We start from the raw sequence: 22,628 nt of genomic DNA on the forward strand, positions 1-22,628 counted from the left end.
AGTAGAGCAGTTGTCATCACTTGAATTTGAGAAGAAAACAGCTTTTTGGGCTTATTTTTTTTTCTTTTAAGAATGGCATTCAGCAAGAATTCCCAAGGGCTTTGCTTTGAAAATTAACAAAAATGCAGCCATGAAATCATTAACGTAGCTTTTCCAAGAAAAAGGAGTGAAAAAGATGGCAAAGTAATAAGATGCAGACTTTGTAAGCTTGAAGTCACCAGTTAAGACCAATCTGAATTTAGGAGTGGCAAATAGGCACAATGAACAAAACTTGACATAAAAACTTTTGCTGTAACTGAGGATAAATGATCCTTCCTTGCTGCATCTAAGTAAACTATCCTCTTCAATATAGAGAAGTCCTGCATTCCAGTTAGCTGGACACCATTATCTGTGATTATGTTTATTAACTTCAGGATGTATACATGACAATATATTTTAAGGATTTTTACTAACCTCCAACCATATATTATGCAAGATCAAAGCAAAGGATGCTGTGAGCAGTGGAGAGTGGATGCTGACAAGGTGAAGCTCTCTTGGCTTATGACATAGGCTGTCAAGTAACTGATTACTGCCAGTAAACATAAATAAACTTGTTCTCAGGGTTAAAGATAGGGCATTGACTCAGAGCTCAGTGAATGTGTGACACAGGATGGGGTGTCATTCTTTCCTTTCTTGCTGTCAAGGGACCCAATGTAATGTATCATCCGATTAGAGAAAGAGCCAAACTTGCAAAGCCTAGGAAACCTAAAATTAGATCTCTAAGCTGCGTTTTGGCTTCCTATGCATAGGCAACCATGTCTGTGAATTATGCCATAGAATCATAGCATGGTTTGGGTTGGAAAGGACCTTAAGATGATCTAGTTCCATCCCCCTGCCATGGGCAGTGATGCCTCCAAATCTTGCACAGAGCATATTTTGGGTAGTGGGGAAGGATGCTGTGAGACTGAAACTTTTACCCTACTTTTCTATAGAAAATCATCTTACATTGGAATTGTGGTTTTGTTGTTTGATGCATACATAAGTCAGAACCATCTGGTTCCATCACATGGATATGACTGTCATTTTACAGGGTACCACAGTAAGGTACATGGATGAAGTGATGTGCCTGAGGCAGCCCTACTTTCTGCCCAAGCTGAGCTCGGCACCTAGGTGTTTCTGATCTCCTCAGTATGCAGAGAGGAAGCAGTTTAAACAGGGTAGTCCAAAAATGTGGAAGTTCTCCAGCTGTGTCTTTTACCTTCCCAGTAACTAATTCACTTCTGAAGTGCTATCAGGCTTGAGTTTTGTTGTCTTTCTACATAGTATGGCTCTGAAACTTCTGATGTGGGAAGTTACCTTTAAGGCCCTTATATTGTCTGGAATGAAATCACACTGTTAAAACTAGGTGGCTGGCACAGCAACCACAGTTTCTTTAACTCAGTCTTGAGAGAAATGCACATCTGAGCAAGAGCTGAAGTAGGCTACGAAGAGCTCAGTGTTACTTTAACAGAATAAGCAACAACAAAACACGAGGGAGGAGAAGATCAAGGGAAATGGAAGGTCATCTCCACTTCCCTTAAAAACATTTCATAGTGTCCACAGCAGTTTAGTGAACTTTTCTGTCTGGTGCAGCAATACCAGATGTACCAAGAAATCTGGCAGGGGACTTTTTACAAGGGCCTGTAGGGACAGGACAAGGAGGAATGGCTTTAACCTGACAGAGGGGAGATTTAGACTGGCTATTAGGAAGCTGTGGCTGCTCCATCCCTGGCACTGTTAAAGGCTAGGTTAGATAGGGCTTGGAGCAACCTGGTCTAGCAGAAGGTGTCCCTGTTCGTGGTAGGGGGTTGAGACTGGATGGGCTTTAAGGTCTGTGATTCTTTGATTCTATGTGTTGACATCAGTTCATATGGCTGTAGCTTGGTGTACTTTAGATCACTGTTTTCTGTTCTTCTCAAATGAAAAGAGGAAACTTTTTCACCTTTTTTCAAATTTTCACCTTCCTGCACCTACTGTAGGCCAAAACCAAGATCAAAAAAGAATAGTAGATGTTTATGGCACCTTTCCAGTAAAAAACCTGTGGAAAAAATGTTGCTGTGTCTTCTCTGCAGTAGGCTGTGATTGCACCCTTCCAACAGCCTGGCCATATGCTGCTGGCATTGCTGAGCCAAGCTGCTCCTCCTTGCAAACTCTAGTCTCAAGCCAACACCTCCCACTTGGAAACTAAAGGAAGCCCAACTAAATGCTGTTTCCCAAGTGAGTTTGCAAGTGCTCCATGAAAAGAAGGGTTAAACTGTTTTGCATGCACAGTAGTCTGTTTGTGAATCTAGGCAGATAAAAGACTGGTTGAGCTACTGTTAGGTTTTATTTTAGTTTTCTTTCTGGTCATATATTCTTGTGACTAAAAATATGAATTAAAATAATAGCAATTCTAATAATGTCCAGAGGCATTGCAGCAATTTGTAGATCTGGCTGTATGCTTACCCCTTAAAATTTCATTTAATTTTTCCCAGTAGCATTATCTGCATTTTACAAGGCTTTGGGAAATTAAGTACAGAAAGACTAAAGTGTTATTTTCCATCAAGTCTGTAGGAACCTAATTACTGTTAGAGTCAGTGGGAGGGTGCTGCTTGAAATCCCATGCAAATCTGTTCCAAAGTAAATTGTCCTGGCTCATCTAGGGAGTTGAGTGTTGCCTCTTGACAAACAGAATACCTCTCCTTTGCCAGATTCAGTTTTCAAAGAAGTGTAGCTGTCAGCATGTCCGAATGCATCATCTATTTTATGGGAATTTCAAGTTTTAACAACTACCAAAAGTCATAGTAATAAAAGTCCACTTTTTTAGAATTCTTTAATAAATAAAATTAACAATGAATTCTTTAATAAATGAAAATAAGAGTAACATGGACAGAACATAAAGAAGTAGACTGAATGTGCAGAAAGGGAGCAGATGTTTGGTATTTGGAGAAGAAATGGTTTGCTCTCCTTAAATGATGCAACCAGCTTCCTGACCTCCCTACTCTGGCCACAGAGAGCCTGGCTGGAGCCAGGTAACCTGGACTGTCAGCTCAGGATTCTGCTTACATATTTTCAGTGTTTCATGAGAGTTACTCATGGATGTGGTGTTTCTGGAATATCAGAGGAAGAGTCATATAAACCGCTACCTATACAAACAGCTGCTGAAGGCTGTCTTTATCCTAATGCTCTGTAGCAGCACCACGGTTACGCATTAAGGCATTCAAAGCTGTCAGGCTGCACTTCTGTCATGCTGCCACATCAGTTTCTCTCCCACAGTATTGCCCTCCAGAACCAGTATTAAAAATAAACTTTGAAAAAAGAGCAAGAAGAATCCTGTTATTCTGGATTGCCCAGATTGTCTTCCCGCGTCATTTCTGCATCATTTCCTGAGCTACACAACAATTAAATAAGCTGAACTTGTGCTCTTCTAAAGTGTGCTTCTGAAGACGGGCTCCAAAACCAGCCAGTAATATAGTCTCTGTGTTCTTATTCAGTGACAGATCTCCTAGATGATAGTGGCAATATGAATAATAGGTTGTCTTCATTGCTAGGATCAATTCCCATACTAATGATGGACAGATTTGATGTTGTACCTAATTATATTCGAACTGACAGGTTGCAGCTGCTGCTGTTTATACTCTTGAGCTGTTACCACAGTTGAGGACAGCCTGTTTTGAATCTGTGACAGGGCTGTTGTACAGCTGTCCAAAATAGCTCTGAAAGGGAACAAACTCCATTTCTCAAAAAAAAACCAAAGAAAGAATTAGGAAGTGTTGGTCTCTGAGCTTATCATGTGTGTTGTAAATACATGTGTATGAGCCAAGTTATCTTCAGTTCAGTGATATACTAAAACCCATGACGTTTGGCTGAAATTTGGACATGTGAGCTGTGCAATTCAGTTTCAAGTCTAAGATCAGCCACAGACTCCCTGTGTGAAATGAAGTAAATGGCTAAATTTCTCTGTGCTGCCAACTCAGGTATCAGAGAGACATACTTCCCTTTCTTCTACTTTTTCCTAGCCTAGATTGGAAGTTTTGGTAAGCTGATGCTGTTTGTTTCTTGTGTGCTGATTGGAAATGCATTAAGAGGTGCAGAAATGGTCTTGTCTTGGTCCTTGACTTTACAAGTTCTCTAGTTAACAAGAAATTCAAGGTGTGTCTGACTATGATAATAAAATACCTGTGAGGCATCTTTTTTTTCACAGCTGTATGAGCCTCCACATGAACTCTCCACTGTGTTTGGTAGAAAAGCAGAGCAATGTGCTACCCCTTCAACACTTGTTCAAGGACTTTTCTCCCTGCCTGTTCCTTCTCCAGCTTTTTGCTCTTTAGCGTGCTTTGTGGTTTTGGTACCAGGCAAAGCATTGGGCTACTTGTGTGGAGATATACAGCACCTGCTGCTTTATGACAGCAGTCTTTAAGGTGGTCAGGAAATACTTGAGCATTACCCTGGAATACTTTAATAAAGACCCTGGCAATTCAGGAACAAACATGGGCAAAGCATTTGCAGCAAGGAGGGAAATGGGTAAGAGGGGGAAATGGGCAGTAATCATGGGTAATTACACTGTCACTCTCTTAAATGTCCCAGGATAAGAAATGGTGCGTTTGTATTTTTCCCTGTGGTTTGCAGCCTCTTCTATTCAGTCATGAACTGTGTCAGAAAATACTGTTTGCAAAAGCATATTTTTAAGAGATAAAAGGAATGGCACAAAGACTGGGACAGGAGCAGGTAGAGTATATTTGAGGCTATACATGTGTGTGGGGGAAATGGGAGATTACAAGGGAATGGATATTGTGATAAAACAGTTGTCCCAGACTATGTAAAAGGAGAAGGCGGGAATTCCTATGCTGTGATGTAATCATTTTTGTAAGCTTTTAAAGGAAACAAAAATGTACAAAGTTCCCAGTATCACTGAACTGATTAAATGCAAAAGTAACTGTGTTCATTCCCATAATCAGCATTCATAAAAAGATATTTTCTCTCTGAACTTTGCTGGCAAAACCAATGTCTCCAGAGAGAATTTGAGGAAGCAAACACAGCAACCATGTCTCTTTAGAGTCTGGACCAAGCAAGATGTGGGTCATGCAAACAAAAACCCCATAAACCCCACCATGTTTTACACAAGCAGCTCTCGGGACTACAGAATGACCTCTTTAGCAGAATGTTTAAGGCAAGCGTAGGGATTTTGTACCAGGATTTTAATTCTCTTGAGTTCTCCAGGGTTTGCACATAATGATAAAATCAGGAGACAGAAATATGAATGAAAGAATGGATTTGACAAATGGCTGCAGTCTCAATTCCAGTCGTGATTGACTGTTCCTAAAGGGATAAGTGCACTTGTTCCATCCATTCCTGTCTGCCTCCTGATAAGTGCTTAGGGTACATACAAAAATGGAAACCAAAAGAAGTCCTTGAGGCTGCTAGGCTTGGTTTGAACCCTGTGACTGAGAGGCTGCCTCTGCTGCAGAGTGTCAGCTTTTGAGAGCAGTTGAGCACCAAGCGGCAGCCTCAATTTTTGATTTCTTTGCCTATACAGGTTTCAGGCAGACTCCAACCAGATGTCTGTGTTAATGAAGCACTAAGTGCATTATGTAATTACAAGGTTCTGAATATAATTGCTGTGTATGCTGCATAATTTAAGTTCCAACTGTACTTATATCTCTCATTTACCAAGCCAGTGAAGGATATAATAATATTGAACACAATAACAGCTCACAGTGTAGTCATAGGGGTTGCATTTAATGAGCTTGCTTGTGATTCTTATAAGGAGATTCTATCCTGGCAGATATAATCACAGTAGCTCAAGGTTAAGGTTATCTGTAAGATTAATCTTTTCCTTGCAAGTCCAGATATAATGCCCTGAGTGAGGAAATACCTGATACTAAACTTCCAGTCTGGGACTAGAGATCAGTTTTTGCAGAGTGAGATCTCCAGCATACAGTGTATTGTGGCAGGAGAGAACAGGGGTGCTCCTGGGTGTAAAAAAGGAGCTTGCTTCTGGTTTTACCTGTTTGTGAAGTGGTTGGACATGAGCAGAGACTCATGAATCTGAGGAGACAGGGGCTTGGATAAAATAGTTCTTTTGGTGGTGGGGTCTTGCATACCTGTTAGGAATTACACACGCTAGGCAAGGGCAGTTGTACTGTTCTCAGGGGTTTCTTAATTTTTGTGTTGACTGTGGCTTCCTGGCCATGCAGTTTGGTAGAACTGTGAAGTTTATTTCTGCTCTGTGGTGGAAATGCAGTGAAATACTTTTCATTGGTAAAACCGGAGCCTTCTGACTGAGGACTCTTGGTAGGCTATGGGGTACCTGTGTGATAGACTTAAAATTTCCATGTTTCTCATTCCAATTATTATGAGAAGGGTGGAACATGGTTTTGAGCTGGGGCTCCTTGCCTCTCACTCACTGAGGTTCTGCAGATATTGCTTAATTCCACCCTGCTCCCATTTTGATACCAAGTTGCCAAAACAAAATGCAGCTTTCATGAGGCAATAACTGTAACCAAAAATTATTAAACTGAAGTCCTGTTCCGTATGTACAGGTTGATAGTTTTGTGTCTCACTGTTAGCACAAGATGTAGGCCGAAGCACATGGCCTTTTCCACAGGCTCAGCTCTCCAGCTGTCTAGTGGGCTATGAAGTCCTTTAACCTAGTGCCCAAACAAAAGTAGTCATCTTTTCTTTCCATTCATACACTTATTGCAGAGATGTTACTCCAAGACTTGTCAGCAGCAGCTGCTATCAGACTTACCAAACAGAGCCTCTGAATGCTTCTATTAGAGTTATTTTCCTTGACAGTTGTTCTTGCCACTGTCACCCTTTCTTCCTAGCTCCTTGTCTTCCTCCAGCTCAAATTCAGCATCCTATTTCATTATGTACTTTATACATCATTATGTCTAGGTCTGCACTAGTAGTTAGTTATGGGAAGGTAAAATAACAAATATTGAAGTACCATGATGTATAAGAAAATTCATCAGAACATACTTATTTGTTAACAATGTTTAATACTTTGAATGAAAGTTACTGACTTTGTTGAATCAGAGAAAATACTGGGCTTCCTATTGAGAAGTAAAAGAGAGCAGTATGAGTGAAACTCATCCTGAATGGAATGGACTGACCTAATTTATGTTTGGACTGACTTGAGCTTATGTGAAGACCAAGTGCTCTGACTCCTCATTGGTGCTTGAGCTGGAGGAGAGCAGTGAGTCTACATCAGTTTTGTTTGAAAGAGATCAGTGCTTTAACCTAGGTTCTCTTTTTTAAAACCTACCAGGTTTTGAATTTCAGCTTTCAAGATCTAAGGAGAACTTGAAAATTGGAGAGTGTTTCTGTCCAGAGAAGGTACTTCTGCATAGGTTTTGTGAGAAATCTTGATCCTAACTTGATTTTAGTAAAGACAGGTTGGAATTTAGAGTTTCTGATGAAATCTCAAGCCATACAGGTTTCATATAATTTCAGGCGAACAAGTATAGATGTATGTTCATTCATCAATCTAAGGATATATATTTAAACCTATATGCCCACTGCTCTTTGCTTGATTTGGGTATTACAGATTTTAAAGAAACCTAAATAAACACAGGTGTTTAAATCTGCCAAGTGATCCTTCATGAAAAGAAGTATCTTTAAGTGCGATTTTTATCTGCTTTTTGGAGTCACTTTGGAGAAGAGCCTATTACATTGCCTGGCACAGCACTGGTTGTCCTTAGCATTTCTGTTAGAGTAGCAGCAAACTGAGATAGACAACTTTGTGCTGAGCAGTGTACAAATATCCATAAACATACTGTGTGGAAGGAAGGAAGTCTTTTCCATGTTTTTTGTTGGGGCAAAAGTGAATTGCTAAAGGTATATGATACATTTCTGGCAGAATTCAGGTTGCTTAAATCCCTCCAGTCCTTTAGCTACAAAACATCCTTTTCCCCTAATTTTTGTACAGTAGAAGTAGCTATCTTAACACGTGCTTTGTAGACTAAATGCAGACAGATGTTAATAGCTTATGATTGAATTTCCTTCTTTGTATGTCTGTGCTGACTTTAGTGTGATTCAACATTTCTAAGATAACACAGTTGTCTTTGTCCCTTCCAAATGTGATGAGCGAAAGGTTCCTCTGAACAATCACTGTTTCATTCCACTTTCTTGCCTTATGTAGAATCTGTATTCCTCAAATCCTGCTTTGGCTGCAGATATCTTAATTTCTTAACTGTAGATTCTTTCTTAATTTTGATAAGACATTTCCAGCTTGATTATAGTTATTTTTTCAGAAGAGAAATTGAGAAGACAGGAACATCAGTGGAGATGGTGCCTTCTGGCAGCTCAAACACTGCCTCTCCAGGGCATGATGAAGAAAGCAAACCTCACACAAAGGAAAACAAAGCAGTGTCCCCTGCTTTCCCATTGAAGAGTCAGTGACAACTGTCTCAGCTTGAAAGGTTCCCACCACTGACATAACGCTTCAGCTTGCAGGGTTACTGCTATTTGAGTTAGCCATCTGACTTTGAAGTGTTTCCTTCTTAGGAGACTGGACTGGAATGCCTTACTTTAGGAGCCACAGTGAAAAAACTTTTCTTGGCAACTGGCAGCTAAATGCCTTTTAAACTTTAATGCGACCGCTTCACTGTTTGGTACAGTGGGAAATTCTTTGTCCTTGAAGTGCAGTGAGAAAGAAAGCTGCACTTACTCAGGTTACCTTTCTGTTACATTACTGAATTACCAAGAGAAGTGCATGCAGAAATATGAATAAACAATTATCTTACTTGAAAATTGGTTACTGGAGGCCAGTTCTGCATTTCCAAAGGGTTATCAACCCTTTCAGTTCTTTTCTGAGAGATTATTCTTAAGGGAAGTACTTAAATGCATGTGTGTCCTTTCAGAACATCCAGTGACACCTTGCAGACTTGAATGCCTTAAGCATTTCCCAGCGAAGGAGTGGTAAATTGGACCTTTTGAGGCAGATCTTACTCATTTAAACACAAACTGCTTTTTGGAGATGGTAACAGGCATTGTCAGACATTGCTTGGCTTTGCTAAATTTCAGACAGAGCAGGAGGCCACCTTGTTGTGCTATAGTGACTGCAGGATTCTGACAGTCCTCACTGCTGGAGCAAAACCAAGCTGGTATGGTTAGCAGTGTTGCTCAGGGGTTGTATATATGAATGGCTTATTTGGGACCCTGTGATTATATGAAAGCTTTAAGGGACTTTTTGTTATCTTCTTTTCCCTGCAGTGGCCAGTTTGCCATAGTGAAGAAATGTCGAGACAAGAGCACGGGGCTGGAGTATGCTGCTAAGTTCATTAAGAAACGCCAGAGCCGGGCCAGCCGCCGTGGAGTGAGGCGTGAGGAAATTGAGCGGGAGGTCTCTATTCTGCAGCAGATCCTGCATGCCAACATCATCAAGTTGCATGACATCTATGAGAACAAGACGGATGTGGTCCTCATCCTTGAGCTGTGAGTAAGGGGACTTCCTATCCTCTGGGGTAGGATGAGGTAAATAGGAAACGGAAAGGGCTGCAGAGACAGACAGAACAGAGGCACTGTTAGAATGGAGCTGTTGTGTTCTCAGGCCTCGCAGATCCTGGCAGGAGAATTGAATGAGGTTGCTTGTAAACAGGCCCCCCAGTTCATCCATGTGCCCTGGGGATACAGGTGCACCTTAACATCAGCTGAGGCTGTTGTTACTGAGCCAGGGAATACTGTCAGCTTGAAAACAGTTTACTCACAGAGGGATTACCTCATGTCTGCCTAGTGCTGCCCTAATGTGAACCTTGAAGGAAGCACGAATGGCCTCTGACTGCTGATTTCAGTTTTCTGTCTGCTTTCATCTCTTCCAATACATTTGAAGGCGTCAAGTTCTTTGTAATATTTGCAGTCATTCTCAGTATTTTCCTCAGTTAGAGGAGACTAGGGGAAAAAAGGGAGGATGAGGGAAGAGGTGTTTTAAATCCCTAGACTTTGACTATTGAGGATGAATAGCGGCAGGGTAGGAGAGAAGGAAAACTCTTCTGTTGTGCCACCATGTGATGGAGGAAAACCCCTGCCATTTAGGACTGGGTCTCTTTATAACCAGACTTACACTGGGGTAATGAATTTGGATGAAACTTGCCACTTGACTTGTTGCCATTCCAGGTGTTTCATGGCTGAGGATTGGGAATGCAACAGAAGTGAGAGGCTGTGTGCATGGATGGTCATACAGACCTATATTCAAAACCTGTCTTTCTGTACAGTTCACAGTGTGTTTTGTTGGTCTGCCTTAAGGAATTAAAAGAGATGTAAATTCTTAGTGCACATGCAAATTTATATCTATGTGTGTTTGTGTGGCTCAGCCTTCCTAATCTCCATGGAGAACCAAGGAAAGCCTGATGAACACTGTCACACAAACCAGAGCAGGGTACAAGTGTGCTTGTACTCATCAGAGCCAGGAATGGAATTAGCTGTTACAGTAAATGGAGCTTTGCTGGTCAGAATATATGATCTTGGCCTAAGGGGATGAAATTTGTCATGTAATAAAGGAAGACATACATCAATTTAAGGTTTGTTTGGCTGTGTCCTGCTCTTTGGTGGAACCAGTATCATCTGGTGCACAAAGCTCTGAGTCTTAGAGGACCTGTGCAGATGATGACATATCCTTTATCTGGCAGTTCATGGTACTAATGGAATGCTGTAGGCAAGGAGACAGCCTGGGGTCTTCTACTTACTGCAATTTTTGGGTAATGAATAAGTGATGCAAGTTATCTGTATGTGTGAAGCATGAAATACAGAGACACCATGCCTGAAGGTACATAGACCCTCTGTTCCTTTGGGCCCCTGCCTTGGCCTTGCAAATGGAATCCAGGCTATGAGGCTTTGATCCCTGAGTGAGATGAAATAACCACTCGCTTTCCAGGGGAGCAGGAATTTAGGCCAGGGAGCATTCCTGGAGATTACTGCGACTACTGGCAGATGGCATATGAGTGATGATAAGCATCTGTTAATTTTTAAGTATAGTCTGGAGCCAAATGGTGGTCTCTGTAGCCATGCACTGGAAGACAGCTGGGTTTTTCTGACTGGCAGCTACTTCTTGTTAAAACAACCTCTCAATTCATTACCTTCTGCTTTTTCCTGTCCTCACATGGCCTGACACATTTTGTGTGTCCTGTTGTTAGGCTGTAGCTTATTGGTCTTTTTAAAAGGCAGGGTGCAGTTTGACCTGATTAAGGCCCCTGCATTCAGCTGCTGTGTACAAATTGAGGATTATGATAATTGCTAATAAAGATAATTAAATTCTCTCTGTAAATAGATAATCTCTTCTCCTGATGCTCTGCTATCAGAGTCTCATACTCCCTGCGGTTCATTGAAATAAGCATTACAGCCCCTGGCCAACTGGCCTTATGTTAAGCTATAGTGGACTTCAGCTTCAAAAGAATGTCCCCAGTATTCTTGATTAATTGAAGAAGCTACCCTGGTGTCTGAAAGAGGCTTTGGCTAAAATGACCCTTTCCCAAGCTCACTGTCTCCTCTTTACACAGGGTTTGATTCTACATGTGCTGTTTCTTCTGTTCAAGAGCAGGAAGAGCATTGCCAAGCCCACTGCTGTTAAGTGCAGTTTGGCAGGTGCATGGTTTGCCCTTCCTTGTGCACATTGTTCAGGGATATGCTCCCCACAGCTTTTTGTGACTTTGCTGTTCTCTGTCTCTTGGGCCCTGCCTTGAGGCTGCTTTGCCAAGACAAAAGCAGCCTGAAGGTGTGTTTGATTGATGCACCAGTCTCCTCTACTGGTGAGTGTCAAGGTTGTGTACACAAAATAAGCAGTTGTTTCCAAGAAGTAAGGCAGCGTTGTCACTTGTCTTTTATTGGGGTTTGAAGGAAGAGCAAAGTATTATTTGCTTGCTGCTTTGTTCGCCATAGGAATAAGGTGACATAATAAAAGGGAAAGAGATTGAATTAGAGAAAGGAATTTTTTTTGTAACCTAAGGTTGTTTGAGAAAAGAACATTTACTCCTTTACAGATGGTGCTGATATAGAAAACACACCTCCCTGGGTGCTCAAATGTAACTTTTAGTGCAGTTATGAAGGTTTTAATGCAAAGGAGTTAGTGTTCAACTGCCTTTTTGGGGGATTCCATAATGGTTGGCTTTAGGGATTGCCAAGTTTCTTGTGCCTGTGGTTTCTCTGAGTTCAGGTGAATAACCTGGGTGAGAATGATCCTGCGCAAAACTGCTCACCACTCCCTGTGCACAGTTTATTCAAAACCTATTTTAAATGCTGAGTCTTAATGAGAAATTATCACATCTCTTTGACTGGATTTTCCTTTAAATTACTCTTTTACAGTGTCTGCAGCTTAGCCTAATGTCTTAGGCTGTGTCATAAGAGACTGGAGATTGATGTACCATTTGTAATGCATGCCAGTCTCTGACCTTCAGAAAATGAAATGCTCCTGTGGTGGTTGTAAGAAGGAGTGTTTTGCTGGTAAAGGCAGAGGAACTTCAGGCACTTGAATCCTTTTTTGTTTCCTTTTTTATTTTAATGTTATATTCTGTACCTTGGAAATTTCTCCCTGTCTAGCCTGATTCCTGGTTAGTGTAATCTAGAGAGAAGAGGGAAAGTACAGCCAGGAGCTAGCAGGTGAATCTCCTGTGATCCTTGTTCTTACAGGCTGCATAGTATCTTCTCTGGCATAGCTGGTTGCCCAGGATATTGCTGAAGTGCTGGGGAGCTGTTGGTCTGGTCAAGAGAGAGCTGTTTTATTCTTAGTCCTGATTAAAAAGTCCACCTTGAACAACAGCCACCAAGGAGGTTTGACAGGGTAAAAGAGGAAGAGAGAGTTACGTGCTTACATGGTTGAATTCCAGAAAAGTACAAGTGCCCTAGTGCAGCTGGCATCCTGGTGACAGGGCCCTAGTGCCTGCCAGAGGTGAGTGCTTAAGTGCAGTTTGAATAGAAGTCATTAAGGAAATGGTACTTGCCTGCTCTCTGTACACAGATTCCATCAAGCACTTTACTTGAAGATTTCTTTAGTGGCTTGTTACAGCTGTAATAATTTGTAAACTAATGAACCAAGGCCCCTAAACCCGTTAGGATGTGGAAAGAAGGCAGTGTTCCCTGGCTTCTGAAACACATAGGGTAAAACACAACCTGTCCAGCAAAGGTAGCGCTGAGACCCTTGGTTTGTGTTACCTGAAAAGAAAACCAAAGACCAAAGGAGAGTCGTGCAGGCTGAGTAAGGAGGCAGAAAGCAGCAGCCAGAAGCAGCAGTTGCAACATATTTCTGTGTCATATAAGCTTGGTTTTGTTTGCCAGACATTTAGTTGTAACAATTAAAGGATCAAGTGATTTCTGCCCAGGTGAAGTGTCCTGGTTCCTCTTGCTGAGAAAGTTTCTGAATATGTGGAAGCTGCAAAAAATTACCCACCAATCAATGCCCAAGTCAGTGGTCTCTGTGTACGTCTCTGACTTTGGAAAAGCAAGGTATGCTGCCACACATAGCAACAGCAGAAGCTAACAAATAAGCCAGATGGCTTTGTGGCTTTTGACATGTTGTTCTTGCTTGCAGTTGACTTCTCCTTGCAGTTTTTATAGCTGCTCACGAGAGTTTGCTCTGAAAGAAGCAGAGTAATCACCATCTTGTCACCGCCAGTCGTGTCTAGAAGCCTGGGATCAGAGTTATCATTGCAAAGCCCTCTGCATTGCACAGTGTTGTCTAACTTGTCTGTGAGTCACAGCACTTAGTTAAGTCAAAGCATTTGAACCTGCCAGTTCTTTTGCAGCTGTTTCATCAAAGAGGGCCAGAAGCTCGTTTTCCAAATGACTGTTTGGTTTCTGGGGCCTTGTGCTTGCACTCTGCATCCTGAGCAATGGTATGATGGTATACCTGAACTCAAGAGCAGCAACCACTTTGTGGGTGCCCCTAAGAGCAAATCTGAACGAGAATAGATCAGTAATACCAATGATAGTGTAAACTGGAAACAATAAATGTAAACATAATTAGGAATAACAACTGCAAACAATTCCCCATTCAATATTTAGATCATCTTGTTTCATGCTATACAGAAAAATAGTACTGGACCTCTCATTACAAAGCACAAAAATGAAAATAGAAATCTTATGTATTAAATTTGCATGGAATGCATTTCAATTTAGATGCAAAACCTCTCAGTTACTGTCGTGGTTTAAGCCCAGGCCGTAAGTCAGCCATGCAGCCCTCTCACTCACTCACCCCTTTTCTTCCCCTCTGCCACCCCGCTCCCGGAGGGACAGGGAGGAGAATCGAAAGAATGTAACTCCCATGGGTTGAGATAAGAACAGTCCAGTAATTAAGGTATAACACAAACCACTACTGCTACCACCAATAGTAATAATGATAAGGGAAAAAGCAAGGGAAGAGAACACAATACCACCCGTTGATACCCAGCCCAACCAAGCAGTGAACCAGCCCTTCTGGGTAACTCTCCGTTACATCCTGGGCATGACGTGCTGTGGTATGGAAGACCTCTTTGGCTAGTTTGGGTCAGGTGTTCTGTCTCTGCTTCCTCCTGGCTTCCCATCCTCCCTGGCAGAGCATGAGACTCAGAAAGTCCTTGGTCTGACTAAACATTTGAGCAGTAACTGAAACCGTCTGTGTTATCAACACTGTTCCCAGGCTGAAAATCAACAACACAGCACTGCACCAGCTACTAAGAAGGAGAAAAATTGGCTGCTGCTGCTGAACCCAGGACAGTTACTAATAGCACTTCCTTGATTTGGGAAAAGTACTTTAGGTACCTTCTAACCTCCTACAATCTGCTTAATTCTTAAAAATTCAGCACAATAAATGCTTTCCTGGCAGTTCTGTCAGGTGAGGATCTGTATTTAGGACAGTGCAGTGGATGTTCTGGAAAGAAAAGAGACCTTACTGACAGGTCGCTGAACCCATGACAAGGTCTTACTGCCTCATGTTTCTGATGGCAACCCATAAGTGAATTAACTCTAACAGTTATTGACTATTGCAACTTGTTATTCTGTCTCACCCAAAAAAAACTTCTGAAAAATAGCAGTTGAGGTAGGTAACACAAAGTGTTTATTGAAATATGCACGTCTGTGGATTCAGCAATAAAAAAATTGTACCTCTTTGGGTTGTTTACAGTCCTTAATGAATCAAACCTTGCAATATTAATGTCTTAGGGAAAGCTAGTCCGTAATTCACAGAGGAGAGGGCTGAAGCCTAAAAGAAGTTTTGGCACACCTGGGACCAGAACACAAAACTCTAGGCTGTCTGCAGGAGTGGCCTTTTTCTAACTCTGTGGAGCTTTCTTGCTACTTCAGTTTTCTGTGCTGACATTTACTTTATGTCTTACAATGTGGTAGATAACAGGATGTTTTCTGGTGTGTTTTGCAGGGTTTCTGGAGGAGAACTTTTTGACTTCCTGGCACAGAAGGAATCTTTGAGTGAAGAGGAAGCAACAAGATTCATCAAACAGATTTTAGATGGTGTGAATTACCTTCACTCTAAGAAAATTGCTCACTTCGATTTAAAGGTAAAGGTGCTGATTTAGATTTTTTTTGTTGCTGATGTTTTTTAATGGTGAACTGTACCTTTTATAATGTTTTCGATACCTGTATTTGATACCATGCCTAAAATAGGTAAGATAATTGTAAATGCACTGCACAGCTAAGTGCTCCAAGGAAGATAACCTCCCTGTAGTAACTTTTGGATGGGCTTGTATGTTTACTGACTGTGTTCTCCTATGCAGTCTGGTTAATAGAGAGACTTCTTGATTTCCTAGCTACATAGAGTCTTGAAAGCACATGACACAGAGCTCTTTTTTCACCATATCAGATGTCATCTATAGTTTTGATCTTTGACTTTGGTATCAGTACAACTGGCCTAGACAGTACAGAAGACTGTCTGATTTTCACTGTGGGCTGCCTAGGTGAACATGCTTCTCTGAAGCTAGGAGTCTGTTGTCCTCGGGAATAAAACTCTTGAGACAAGACTAAAATGCTTTTTTAGTAGCAGGCTCACAGCTGCAGAACTGCCTGCCTCAAACATCACTCCTTCCAGAAATACATTCAAAATGCACTTATCTCACAGGACAGAGTAGAATAAAACAGAGGAGGGAACAGTTTTATAATTAAGGGAAAAAGAAAAACTACTGCTAGATACATGTTCCTTGTCCTGACTTAAAATTCAGGTTAGTTTATTATTAATTACATGTGTGCTATAGATAGACTCCTCCCAGATTTTCAGGATATATGTGCTGATTGCTTGTGTTAAATGTGTGCCTAATGCTGTCTTTATCTTAAATTGCTTTGTCTTAAGTCAGTGTTAATGGCAGGTATGTAGTCATTGCAAATACTGCATATCACATCTAACCTAAAAACTGGTTAGCAAACTTCCTTAGCAAACTTCCATCCAAATCTTCATGGGGTGCATATGAAAAGCATAGGAGATGTGTGAACATATGAAGCATGTGCACTTGATTTTGTAATTACTGCATGAATCCAGAAGCCAAGGACTGAAAATATTTGCTTTGTATTAGAAAACAATGTGACATCTACAATGAGATTATTGTGAGAATACAGGTGCAGCTTTTTCTCTATACTGATCTCTAGCTGCTCATTTTGGTATTTAGTACCAGTAATGTTAGGTGGTCAGTGAAGATGTAACAAGAAATGCAAGACAGAAATTGGGAAGAATAAGTAAACAATCATTGCATTGATAGCAAACATCACAGAATAACTCTCCTGCATTTGGAATTTTGCTGGTGTTAAATTAGACATGTATTTTTAAGCAGGAATCTGATTAGACAGAGAATGCTTTATAATTCTCTTGTCACTTGACAGGGCTCCATTGACTGCAGTGGAGCTCCAGTGATTTACACCACCTAAGAAATAAAACAGTCCAAGAGGTAGCAACTGTGCCTTTTTGCCATTTCAGTCTGTTCTGTCTGCTCTCAATAAGCTTACATCATGTGTCTGGGCAAACACATATGCCCTAGATCCATGGAAGAAAAACAGAATTGTTAGCCTGAGGCTAAAATATTCTTGGTCCAGTGACTATGACAATAAATTATTCATCTGCTCTCTTTCCCAGTGCAGCTCTGACTGTAAGTGTGTGTTCGCAGGAGCTGCTTCCACATTAGCATCTGCTTTGAAAAGGCCAGGCAGCTGCCAGCTGGGAATTGAACTGTCTCACTGTTGCTCTTTGAGCTTATGGTTAAGTTATGATAAATGAATGCATTAAAGCTCTTTATGGGATATAAATTGAACCCATAGGTTACTCTGAAACCTGTGAAATAGGGCCATGTAGGGAATAACTAAGGCCGAGATATTAGCTGAAGAAATAAGATTATGAAATATCACTTACATCTGGTAAAGAAAGTAAAAGTCTGTGGCTGGAAAAGCTGTCTTTTATTTCACAGTTCAAGCTTCAGCATCTCCCTTCAATGTTGTGAGAGATGCTACATGTTATATTAATAGTTTGCTATCATATATGAGCTAGGACCTCTGATGCCAACTCTGCATTTCAGGACTGTTCAGATAACAAATCCTAGAACTTTCCTAGTTTTGTTCTTGCAGCTTTGAATTTAATCTCATAAAGAGGAGCATTTTCCTGAAGTAGGTCTAGGTATGACTAGAATACCTTAAGAAGCACTTGGTCAGACCTCTTCTAGTGAGTTACAAAACAGCATAGAGACAACTGGGCAGAATCAGTAACATTGCTGTCAGTCAAAGTACTGAGTGGTGCAGCTCTCTCTCGGGATCCAGCAGTGGCATTCTGGCTCTGCACCAGCTGCTTCAGATACCTGCTGCCTGCTGTTATGTGTGCGCCAGTTTTGTAACTGGGGCAGATCCGTGGGGTCAGTGTGACATCTTCTCTGCAGGCCAGGGGGATACTTTTCTGTTTTAAAAGGTGACAAGATAAACTGAGCTTGCACTTCGTGTTGTATCACAGTGCTGCTGGTCTGATAATCTAGTGGCATATCTTGTTAGATTAGCGAACTGCATACAACTGAGTGAAAAACTCCCGTCTCATTGTGGGAACAAAGATATCTAGTTTTCATCCTGGCAGTAGCTGTCATTAAGAAAATAAGCTTAGGAGTGCTAACAGGAAGATAAAGGCAGATTTTGCACAAGATAGAATTAAAGGAATGGAAGTATCACTCTTAGTAGATCTGCTTTGCTTTTATGTAGTTCTGCTCCATTCAATTATGTCCAGTTTCAAGTGTCATCCCTTTATCAAACGAATGAATTGTAAATGGTTAGGCACAGGTATGTGTTTCCTGTTCTACAGTGTTGTGGGAAAAAAAAAAAGGCATTTGAGAACTCTGCTACTTTCTCAAGATATTGATATTATAATAGTGAAGATCTATCTTTGGTTATTTTTAGCCTGAAAACATTATGCTTCTAGACAAGAATATCCCTATTCCACACATCAAACTCATTGACTTTGGCCTGGCTCACAAAATAGAAGATGGAGTTGAATTTAAGAACATTTTTGGAACTCCAGAATTTGTGGGTGAGTGACCTGTTCATTTGACATGTGTTGCAAGTTCCATGAGGAAGTTGAGACTTCTTTCCAAAGTGAAGAAGTGAGGGTGAGAGGAAGTTTCAATTGCGTTTCCATCAAGGTAACCTAAAATTAGAGGTTTACGTTATTTTTCTGGGCTAGGCAAAAAGTGCTTTCTATAAAGCAGATGTGCTACTTCTGTGAGAGTAGGTTGCTGCCAGATAAATAGAGATGTAAATTCAGGGTTGTGATTATGAAACCCTGCAAGTAAAAGTTGTAATTCTTTTACTATTGCCTGGGGCAAGTAAGCTCTCTGCACTGCAGTACATGGGGACACAATGACTGGGTATCTCTAACATCCTGATAAAACTGCCTCACACTGGGTACCTATTAAGTACAAGCCTCTCACCTCCCCTTACATTTTGCCACCCGATTCTCTTTTTGTCACTCATTGATCATAATTGTCATATATTTTACTTGGATTTTAGTTTAATCCTACTCCTTTTTACTAGTTTCACTTAAGAGATTTTGGAGTTGATTTGTGGAGGGCAAGGAGAGAATTGTTAAACACAACTGTTGTAGATGCCTTTTTTCATCTCATTACCTCACCTTGGTCTTTTCTTTTGCATTCAGTCTTATATGTGGATGTCTTTCAATGAGGAAATGGTTCTTATAAAGATAATAGGTTTTGGCACAGACAGCAGCTAGTCTAGCATGTAGTTCCAATCTCTTGCCTAAGGGTTATTTCAGACTGGCCATTAGAAACTAGCTTTAATGGCACCAGTTAAAAACAAGACAGAAGCTCAGATTCTTGAGGGTAACAGTATACTTGGGAAGCATAATTTGTTTTGATTAGCACTGTAATTAGTATACAACATCTGCTTTACCCTTATACTTGAGATGCACATTGCTCCAAGTTACTCTACATAATCTCTTACACACCTGTGAACTTGAATTCCTGTCAGGCCTGTAAAACTCTAAACAGTGCATCCTAGAGCTGCCGTTCTTTTCCCCACCCCCCTTTCTCCCTCTTGGCAATTTGGTGGTTTTGAGCTGCTGTTCAGTTCAGCCTGGTAAAAACCTGTTACCTCAGTTGCTGATGTTTAATTAAATTCTTCTTACAGCTCCAGAAATAGTGAACTATGAACCACTGGGACTGGCTGCAGATATGTGGTATGTTTTGAACTTCCTCCACCTTGCTCTGCTGTAACCTGTTCCCAGTTTGCTCTGAACAAAATCCATTCTACTGCAGCAAATCAAAAACCAGACAAAAAACCCCAAACCCTTGTGTGCAGTTAATAACTCTTTGTTCTGTCTTTCCATTTGTATGCATTCTCTTAAATGAAAAGGTAAGCATTTAATTTCTGCAATATTACAATTAAAATCTTTACTGATGGCAGTTACAGAGTTAACATTTTGCCACTGTCCACTGCAGAGGAGGACTCTTGAGAGAAAACGTTCCTGTCGCACTTGTGACACCTTTATTTATAAGTCCTGCATGCAGAGGAGACCTGCGTATCAATCTGATCTGCTGAGCAGGCAGGCAAAAGAGGTCACCCCAAATAAGACTACCTTGTTTCTATTCCTTTGCATTTCTGTTGTGTCCTGTGGTAAATACCTGCTAGAGTAGAAATACATAAAGACTTCAGATACCCACATTACTTGAAGCAGTGTGTTAAATTCTTGCTCAACACCCTGAAACACCATTCTTTGGAAGAGATGTGTTTTCTAAAGCTGTCTGTATAGCAGCTGCTATTGATTTTTTCATATTGTGTATATTAAGAAGAATACAGGTCATGTAGAACCCCTGCAATTAATCTCTTTTGTTTTTCAGGAGCATAGGAGTCATCACCTACATACTGTGAGTACAGTGGATTCGTTGTGTAGAACTGTTCCTAGAGCTCTGTTGCACTAGTATGAAACTGCTCTTCCCCTTAGTCATTTAAGAATGGGTTGGGCAGTGGTTTGTCTAGCGGGCAAATGTTATCCTGCAGCCTTTTCAAGTTTAAAATAAGGAGTAAAAGAAGAGGGGCATTCTGAAATGTCTCTAGCATCATTGGGCATTTCTGCTTCTTATGGGACCTCATCAGCTTCAAATGGTAGGGGATGAAAAAGCTCACGTGTATTGGTTGCTTACAGAATGACCACGAGCTATCAGTACATGCAGGGAATAGAAAGTGTAATAGTGCCATTTACAAGGTGAGTTATTTCGGGTGAATACAGAGAAGATTTAATTTGCTTGTAAAGACAAATTAGTCCAGGTTGCTATGCATAAACGTGGTCGCCCATGTTCAAAAGGTGCTTTTATTGGGTTGGGAGTGGAGAAGTTGACCATGGGAACTGAGAATTCATTGTACAGCAGACAAAAGGGCTTGTTAAAACGAGTAAAGCAAAGGCTGGTTGGGAATACTGTTGTAGTCAGCATGAGGGGGAAAAAAAAGTGTGTCGTCTGGTGATGAATAAATGAAAGTAGGAGATTATGACAAGTTCACACTCAAAGAAATGAGTTTCTGTGGGCATCCCGGGGACAAGCCATCGAGAGAGTTTTAAGGTGGAGCTTGACAACTTTGAAAAAGTGCTTGTGTGACAATGGATGTGTGCATTGGAGGGACAGCATTCACTGCTTCACGTATTCTTTCCTCTGGTTTGATAAGAGAATTACAGAAGTGATCAGCAATTCTTGGACCTAACTGCTTCCATTGAAATCAAGCTGCCGTGACTGCTGGGGAGCAGTGCATGGCAGAAACAGCATGCTTGGAAATGTCTCACCCTGTCATTCCTACCCTGGGCTTCTGCTCTTCCTTATAACATTCAGAGACTAACTTGCCACATTTAAAGGAGCACTCCAGAGCTTTTTGTGATGGGAGGGGTCAGTTTGCATGGTATGCTAGGTAGTAGGAATGTGTATGCCTTTAGTGTTGCCTGCTGAATTTAAAGCCTTTTGTTCTGAAGAAGTCTGAATAAATGGGGTTGGTCTAATGATACCACCTACTTTAGCAAATATGACAGCAAGCAAATGGATGCCATCATTAAGTTCAGAGCTCAAAATGCCTGCAAGTCCTTAATTCAGCAACCAGTGGAGTGGGTCCCTGGGTTGTAAGGGCAAAGCCTTGAATACTGAGGTCTGCTATTAGGTATTTACAGGCACTGAGTCAGGATGTGACAAGTCATTCACATTAGGTGCTAGGATTTGAGAATCTCCTCATTTTGCAGACCTAAAGACTAAGTCCCAAAGAGGCACATAGAGCACTATTGGCTTTGGCTTTCAGCAAAGAGCCAGAAGGTGGAATTACAGCTACTTCATTGCATAGTTTGAGGAAAGGGAATAAAAACCAAGGCTCCAGGGCAGGTTTCCAAGCTTTAGTTTTGGAACAGTGTCCATGGTCTGTGGCATGGTGCCTGCTTTTAGCCTTCTTTGTGGCTGAGATGGAACAAAAGCTTAAGAGGTAGAACATAAAACCCTTTAGGAAGTGAGATTGACTGTTGCTTATAGGGTGACATTTACTGCATCAAAGAGAACTGAAGGACCTAACTCACGCTGCCTTGCTGTGTAAGCTGCTTCAGCATTGCTGTATGATTATAGAGGGAGGGGAAATAGTTTATGCGCTCAAATGTTTATTCTGTTGATAAAACCACATGTAGTAGCTGGAAAACTGGGCTGAATGGCCCAGGTGGTCCCATTAAATTTCTGCTTATCCCCTGATTCCTAGCCAACATGGCAGTGGCATAGCAAAAAGGTAAAAGGACTATTGGGCAAGATCATGTAAGCAGGTGGTTTAGTATTCACAACCTCAGTTTAGATCCCTGTTTTGAGCCTGCTGCATCCTGGAACTGTGCTATCAAAGCCAGACATAATAGATAAGCATAATAATAGCCCAGAAGATTTTCGGAAAAGGATGAGATCAATTTCCTCGGTATAAATAACATTTTCTATCAAGCAGGCTTTTGCCAGTCGGCATCCCAGTGGTTTGGGGGAGGGAGGAAGGGGAGAGCAGGCGAAGTCTACAATGTATCTGTCCTAAAACTTGCCTTTAGTGGAGCAGAGGTATTAAAGGCACCAAAGTTGAAGGTTGTCACTTGCTGTTGAGAGATGGGCAAAGCAGGAGGAAAGCTTTTTCTCATAAGATGCTGAATAACTTTTTATTATGGTGTTATCTCCATTATATTCTTGCAG

The 22,628-nt window shown here is 41.2% G+C and overlaps 1 protein-coding gene across 2 annotated transcripts in view; it reads left to right on the forward strand.

The window, feature by feature from the left end:
- Positions 1-22,628, forward strand: part of DAPK2 (death associated protein kinase 2) — a 48,191-nt gene that overhangs the window by 14,402 nt on the left and 11,161 nt on the right. For both annotated transcript variants that reach the window (XM_034066320.1, XM_034066321.1), the window contains exons 3-7: positions 9,217-9,438; positions 15,341-15,479; positions 18,334-18,463; positions 19,579-19,627; positions 20,289-20,315. In XM_034066320.1, coding sequence (XP_033922211.1) covers positions 9,217-9,438; positions 15,341-15,479; positions 18,334-18,463; positions 19,579-19,627; positions 20,289-20,315 — 567 coding nt within the window. The remainder of the gene's footprint in view (positions 1-9,216; positions 9,439-15,340; positions 15,480-18,333; positions 18,464-19,578; positions 19,628-20,288; positions 20,316-22,628) is intronic.

Source organism: Melopsittacus undulatus, chromosome 9 (assembly GCF_012275295.1).
Source record: "Melopsittacus undulatus isolate bMelUnd1 chromosome 9, bMelUnd1.mat.Z, whole genome shotgun sequence".
Taxonomy (NCBI): Eukaryota; Metazoa; Chordata; class Aves; order Psittaciformes; family Psittaculidae; genus Melopsittacus; species Melopsittacus undulatus.